This window comes from Echinococcus granulosus, assembly GCF_000524195.1.
Source record: "Echinococcus granulosus chromosome Unknown EG_S00152, whole genome shotgun sequence".
Lineage (NCBI taxonomy): Eukaryota > Metazoa > Platyhelminthes > Cestoda > Cyclophyllidea > Taeniidae > Echinococcus > Echinococcus granulosus.
Window position 1 is genome coordinate 33,348 of NW_020170532.1, and position 7,637 is coordinate 40,984.

The 7,637-nt window shown below is 41.1% G+C and overlaps 2 protein-coding genes across 2 annotated transcripts in view; both read right to left on the bottom strand. All coding sequences in view use genetic code 11, as the record gives it.

Moving 5' to 3' along the window:
* The window catches only part of EGR_09533 (hypothetical protein), a gene marked incomplete at both ends in the record, with an annotated part of 1,544 nt that extends 1,293 nt beyond the window's left edge, over nt 1-251 (bottom strand). The window contains one exon of the mRNA XM_024498782.1: nt 171-251. Coding sequence (XP_024346789.1) covers nt 171-251 — 81 coding nt within the window. The remainder of the gene's footprint in view (nt 1-170) is intronic.
* Nucleotides 252-6,046: 5,795 nt separating this feature from the next.
* The window catches only part of EGR_09534 (PR domain zinc finger protein), a gene marked incomplete at both ends in the record, with an annotated part of 10,688 nt that continues 9,097 nt past the window's right edge, over nt 6,047-7,637 (bottom strand). Inside the window, one exon of the mRNA XM_024498783.1 lies at nt 6,047-6,197. Coding sequence (XP_024346790.1) covers nt 6,047-6,197 — 151 coding nt within the window. The remainder of the gene's footprint in view (nt 6,198-7,637) is intronic.

Sequence of the window (7,637 nt, forward strand, 5' to 3'; positions counted from 1 at the left end):
ATACTCCATGCTCTGCACTCGTTTGGAAAGTTTTCTACAAATGATGGAAATTTCGAGTAGGTGCTAAAATATTGTCATAGTTTGTTCATCACGTTATGCAACATGTTAGTCGAATTTTCCCAATCATTAACGTTTCCCTTACATATTGTCATTCTATCAGGCATTCTTACCAAATATGATGATGGCAAGGAGAATTGCGAACAAGCGTTGTAGATTCCCCATTCGGAGTGATGTAAGAGACACTTTGTCATCCTACGTCCTCATATAGCTTAAGATGTGCAGCTTATTGGTGAATTGGACTGATTTGAGGTGCTTTTGAATGGCATACCCATCAACTACGAGCGAATCACGAAAGCGCGCTTTCATCAACAGTCTTCATTTTCAAACACTCAGTCATGGGGTGACAGCCATTCCAACAACTGGGCTCATCGATTGTGCATTCTCACCTCTTCTACACCGTCTGCATTTGCCATGCTACTTCGCAGCTTAAGAGAATGTTCTCTCGACAGTAATGCGTGAACTTGCAATACAACCTCTTTACTAATTCGCTTTCCAGCTGATTTTCATGTTTCTGCTCGGCAAATACTAAATGTCTTCTAATTACATTGTTTTAATAAGAAGAATTTAATCCCATTATTGATGGCATATCAAAAATTTGTAAGTGTCATCGTCATTGCGATCAGTTTTTATGGCCCGGCCTATCGTTATGTCCACCTCCTCTCAACTGGTCCATCCCCATGCTAATGCCACAATTACCATATTTTCATATTAAATTAAACATCAAAGCCAATATGTATACTTATGTAAACACAGAAGTGGGGAAGAGAACATTCTCTGGGTTGAATTGCAGAGCTGCATCTTAATCAAGTGTACGAACATTGCAAATTGTGATGGTGGAAAGGATACCGGTTAATAAGCAGACTTGATTAAATGCCACTAGCACCACATCTAGTCTGTTAGTGATTAGGGAATGAGGTGGTTGAGAGTGAATTGCGACTGCACGAAACAGCAAAGTGGGCAGTTGTAGGTAGGTGATTAATTGGAAACACGTTGTTCACTTGTTGCATTTGTTCAGTCACTTTGCCTCCAAATATGAGAGCGATCACGAGAAAGCTTTTCCATCAGCCTAGTGCCATCACATGTACTTCATCACGAGGAAAATCCCCATTTGTGAACCAGTCAAAGTACTAGCGCTTGTGTTAGGCCTCGTCGGCAACGCTTTGTAGAAATTGCTTTGCCTGGGAGTATGTTGCAACACAGTGTGACCCGCATCAAAGAGAGGCGTCTAGGCACTGGCAGTAGACATGTGACATGCCTCACTGTCTTTCCTCGTGTCTCCCCGTGGAGGCCACAATCACCCACTTTACTGGCGGAGGTGAGGAATAACTAACAGTTCAGATCTACTGCATCGTATTAATCAAGCCAAGACCTTGAGCATTAGCTTGGTTAAATTTGAAGAAAATTTACCAAAATAACTTGGAGAGGATTAGCACGGCCCATTTATGACCGCGTTTTAAACACAAAAAATAAAAGCGGAGCTTTACTTCATGTGGACAATAACAATGAAATGTTGATTGCAAGGTTCTCGAGGACCGAGTATCCATCTACTTTGACTCTCTCTAATGGAGTCCATTTCATCTCCGTCATAATGCTTTAACAGTTTTGCCATTGCCACTACATCGACAAAACATACTGGTTTCCAAGCCTAAAGATTAGCAGTGAACAAAGTACCTGTTCAAAACACCTGTAAAGATCTAACAGCAGACATCATAGCAAACATGACAGTCAAGTAACTGATTTGATAAATTTAGAAAGATTTGAAATTAGAGATCGAGATGACAACAGTACGTCGCAGAGCAAGTTGTCGATCTAAGACATCCCCCACAAATCTGTATTTATAGCCTCCTGCCCAATCCTATCCAACCCTATCGATAGTGGTGCCGATCATTTCCTGGGTGACATCTGCCTAGAAGAGATGTTTTCGCATCCGGGGTCAGTTTCACATACATCATGTCGAATACGGTACAGATCTGCCAAAGAACTACTTAATGCCACATTTACATTTCACCATGACACTCACGAAGTAGTCACCGCGTAAACCGGATAGATTGTCGAGTTTAGAAACCTACTATGTGTAAAATAAACGCCGTGCTTTTCAACTTCTACTAAATACACTGCTGCAAAAGTGACACTTTAATTCGTTACGTTGAGTGACAACGTTAAAAAAGGTCAACCGAGGCCGCTTATTTACTGACGCTACTGGATGCCTCTATTTCGGATTTCCTGACACACCATTGAAATTTGCCTTTCTGTGTGAATAAAAGCCTCAGTCATGGCCCAAGGGAAGGCTACCTGCCAAAAAAAACTCAAAATATGAAAATGCTTTCTTCGACATAGAGTAAGGCAAATTTGCTTTTACTTCCATTAAATTAATGCATGTTTTTCGCTTACGCAGGCAGCGACATTTTGGAATTCCATTGGAATATGTGAATCATTGGGATAGACGGGGTGTGAGACAAGAATGGCGAGGGAGATGAAAAACAGTCCAGGTTACCAACAACTTGCGAGCAGGTGGTTACACTCTGCTTGTTTCACCAATTCTACCGCTGCACAGTAGCATTGTCCACTTTTAGACCAAATTTGTTCTAAAAACAGCCTGCCTTCTTTGCTTTTTCATTGCGAGACACAACCCATGAGTCTAATCACTGGTTAGACACGTGTCTTCTACCACAATAATAGCTAGATAGATAAATAAGCCAATGGGCTGACTGGTAGGTAGATAGGAAGATTGATAAACATCGCGCAATTTCGTCTCAACTGAATACATGTCAAACGTTTAAAATAAATCGCATTTAAACATTAAAAAAAAACACAAACCAAACTAAGAGAAATTTTTTTCCTTTCACATCAGCTAAGTTCAGTAGATTTACCTAAACTCATGTGCTGGCTTCAAAGTGCATACGAATGTGACGTTTGAAGGATCGTAATGTGACCTTTTCTTGGTTTGACTGGCTTGGCTTGACCTATCAGGTCTCATTGACGTGCCTCCGAAAGACTTCTGACCTTGCGTTATTCTGGTGAATAATTTCCGATGGCCATAGCAATCGCTAAGACTTTTCTTAAGCTACTTACAGCCTTCTCAACTGTTGTCGAATTTGAGATTTGGACGATCGTCTAGTATCCTTTTTTGACCAATATTGGCCGCTTTGTATGCCTTCTGATGACCATTGGCATTATTAATTTTCTTTAATCAAAATCTCTTTGCTTCCAAATTGAACTAAAAATTTTGATTCGATTGATTGTTTTGGATTTCGTTGGTCGTAAGTTTTGTGTCTTTTCTTAATGAGTGGTTACTCTGCATATAATGTGGATTTGGTCAATTTCTTTAAAAGCGTGTATCAAAAATTAACGAATCCAGTTGCCAAAAGTGGTGTTTTTTATGACTTTTTACTAAATGAGCCTAGTTGAGTTAAAATTGCGCCAAAATTTTATTGTAAAAGACGTTAGAAATCGGACCATCCCTTGAATGAAACTTTACCCTCAAATGATAGCAGTGGTACTGTAACTGTTTGTATATGTGCATCAGTGGCTGCAGTGCCGGCTGAAGAAGGGAATTTACTACATCAAATTGCGATAAAGCGAAATAAGTGCAAACACAAGTTTTCTGCACTCAAATGTACACTATCCGCTGCTTATTTGCATGATTTATTGTGCTCATTCTGGCAGTTGAATTATTCCTTTACCTGCTTTTCCGTTAGTTGCGGCAAAAAGCGCTTGATCTTGGCAAAGCGTTCAATCCAACACCTACAGCAACCCGAGAGGTCTACGAAACTGCGAAGTTTCGTTTGAGTGGTTGGTGTTAGCCAGGCACTCACTTGCTTTGTGCAGACTTCAGTAAGTGCCATCCCGTCCAGCAAGACGGTTCATCTCAGACCGTTGACCGGCTGTCGCAGGAACAGGCATTTCTTTGGTGCTGGACTGTCCACGAGACGCAGGTGTGACTCTGAATCCAATCTCAATTTGGCGTTGTGCTCTCGAATATCCCTAACGAAGACAGGAATGTCATTCAAGTGTATTGTGAAACATTTTGTGAATAATCCAAATCGTGGGGTTTGCACAAGTCGCATCATCTGGAATCCATAAAGCTCGTTTAAGAACTATGAAACCTGCATTCTCCTCATCCGTTTCTTCTATTTTAGTCCTAGCCCAGCAAACGACTGTGACCCATGTGGAGAGTCAAACGAATCATTTACGTGGAGCAGGGAGACAGCATACCTCTGATAAACTGCGTTCAGCATCCTGTTTCAGCTTTATCGTCTTAAAGTTTGAGGAGGCACCTTCCGCAAAATTCGGGATGGCTTTAGTGCTGTGGAGGTAAACGTCTCCAGGACTTACATCCCATGACAAATCTGGGTGTGTGGGATGTCTCAGCAATTGGGTTCCTTGACCTCCAATGACATAATGACGTATTACCTCTCACTGCCACATGCTTTTCCTACTGAAAGTAATCCGCTAAAACAGTGGAATAGTCCTAGTCTCGACACTCAATATCAATCCGGCTACTCTACGGTCAAAGACTATTTTACTGAATGACATCTGCACCAGTTGTTTTCATGGTTTTGATAAAATGTTAGCGTTAGGACACGTGTTGACAGTGTCACAAGAGAGCACGTATCATAGGCGGAAGGACACTGAATAATGATGAGGGCTGGCACAATACATGACAGCTCTGTTGTGATATTTACACAGACCTTTTTGTTATAGAAGAGAGTGGATATCTCCTGTTTCCTGATGCGGTAGTGTTCCACCACCTGCTACAGATGAATAAGCATCTTTCAGACTTGATGTTTTCAACTTGACTTGTGCTTGTTTTTATGCGATGAAGAGTTTTGGATGTTGTGTGGGGCTTTTAAGATCTTCAAGGGGCAGCTTCTATGGCAAACATTCGACCGCCTCAAGGAGTGGAAGCATTAGATAGTAAGATGTTGAGAGCTGGGCAGACTTTAGCTACCTCAGACCTCACCTGGTCAGACTCGCCGTTTAGTGGCAAGCAACCTTTAATACCACCTAGCCAAATAAAAATTAGCTAAGTTTAGAAGTCTTTTCAGATCTACATCCTAAATGAAGCAATATGCAACTGACTTGCAAAGGAAGGGGAATTGCAAAATAGACGAAAGGCTTATTTATTTATTTCCTAATATGACGCCATTACTAAGGGTGCTTACTATGGGAAGTAAATAAATCTTTCCCTGCAACTCTCAAATGAAACTTGCTTAAATCAGACCCGAAAGGGAAACCGGTTTTAGATTACACAACAAGTGCTGAAATCATCTAAACTGGAAGAGATCACGTTTCGGTGTACCTTCCAAACATTAGTCGAAACAGTTTGCTTAACAAAGCGGCTGGAGTCATTTACCAAATTTTTGGCCTGATTTCCCTTTAAATCATTTTCTTCAACACTATGAATTTAGGTTTTTACAGACTGTGGCCTCTTCGGAAATACATTAAGTGCTACGGTGATGACATTATTCAAAAGACCTTATTCAAATGAATAACGGTCCAAATTTCGTTGGCCAAACTCCGTAATTTTAATTCACAAAATTAAGGCACCCATGGTAAATGATTAAATGCGCAGACTCGCACTAAAGGGACTCTCAGGTCAGCTGCCGATTTTGCGTTTGGCAACGAGACGATGAATGGTTGAAAGTAGACTAGGCCAGACAATTTGGGGATACGTCGCAAAAGCATTAATGTAATGAGAAGTACTGGCTGGAGATCAGATAGAGTGATGGTAATCCGTTAAACGGGAATGGTGCAACAAGGAAGAAGGTAACGGAACGTTAGCTCTGTGAACAGTCCTGTTTCTCGGCAAATAGTCTTATGAAACAGGCTAATCTTGTAATTCCAACCAGTTGTTGGCAGTGAATACCCGCCGCAGCTGTTGAAATGGAGAACTCGATAGGTAAGTTTACGATGTACGTCAACGATGCCGAGACCTGATGTCTTCTCACCCCTCTGCATGACCCATTTTCCTGACTTATAAGCTTTAGCTAATGGCATCGGAAAGCCCTGTGACTGTAGACAGATAAGTGTGATAATAAGAAGTGCCCCAGACGGTGTCAATAGGAGCATAAAGTGCGGTAACAGGACTAGATGAAACTGTTTTCGTATTTGCACGGGCTTCTCCGTCACTGACTCTACCAGAAATTTTGATGAGATTCTAGCTAGACTTATAGGCTTTAATAGAGTTGAGTGAAAAATGCGATGGGATACAAAAACCAGTTTGCACTTTTCCTCTACAAAAGGTTAGCGATGTTGTGCTAGGTGGATGAGAAGCCCACGATCCGAAGCACAACAAGTAGCACTTATACAGGAGAGGCAAAATTTTGACTAGCACATCGAGTGGTTAAAAATTAAAATTTAAATCGCCGTTCCTCAAACGATGCCGAACAAAAGTTTGAGTTAAAAGCGTAGTTTCCATTCTTCTTCTTCCCATTTGAGGCAGTTGTAGAAGAATTTCTGCAATCCATATGAGATCAATACAATGGTGAAATTTGTCCATATCACGTAAATCTAGAACTCACCTGTCAAGGGCAAGGCGTAGTTGTCTACTCCATTCAAGGATGAAGGTTATTTCCAAATGTCATAAATTCATTGCTAGACGATTAACCATCAGAAGCACGTACTTTGGATCCATTCTAGTCAATACTCAGCTTTGTCATGACTTCTCCAAGTGCTACAGACAAATTGCCCGAGAATCTCCAGTTATTTCGGTATTACCTTTTGCTCTGTTCACGAGGATTACGAGCCAAAATCTCATCAGGCCGAAATAGCAGAAGTCAAAGTGGATGACAATACACCAAAGAACTGACTCAATTTTGCCTGTACCCCTTGGCGCATGCATGAAAAATGGCATTCCTTTTTTAATAGGACCAAAAAGGTTGGACATGCTACCGGTAGTGAGTTATGCTGAAAATACAAACGACTTTTTTAGGTCACCGGGTATCATCACAAGTAGTAAAGCATATACCAAAGCAAGTCAGAAGCCAGATGTGCGTGTATCTCAAAATGTGTGTGAAAATGCGAATCACCGAACATGACCTCACATTGGGCAAAGAGAAGCGGCCAAATAATACAGGAAAATTGGAATGTATATGCCTTGAAAAAGAATATGTCCATGTGGATAATGAACTGAGTTTCGTTTTACAAATTTGCATTCGCCTTCATTGTTGGTGCCAAACTGATCATCTTTCTTGATTTAGAATGACAAAACAAAATGACAAAAGAAAGTTTGAAATAAACGGGCCTTCTCAAAATAAATGGCAACTTCAAAACGGCTAGCTAACAACGGTTAACTCACACTTTACTCCTAAATTTAAGTAACGAAAGTAGTGGATATCAGACGAACTTGGCATGACTGTTAGCGGTGTCCACAGATAGCTGCTACCTGGAATGCATCGCACATCCCATCAACAAGCTGCCTGGTGTGACCTCTACAGCTTTGTTGTCAAACATTCGTCGTTAATAAAAGTAAAATGTGGTCGCACAAAGTTACACCGCGTATCAGACATGGTGACGAAGTTTGCCTACTAGGGGGATTAAATTAGACCACCAGTAACGGCATAGAGAGGGAGGAA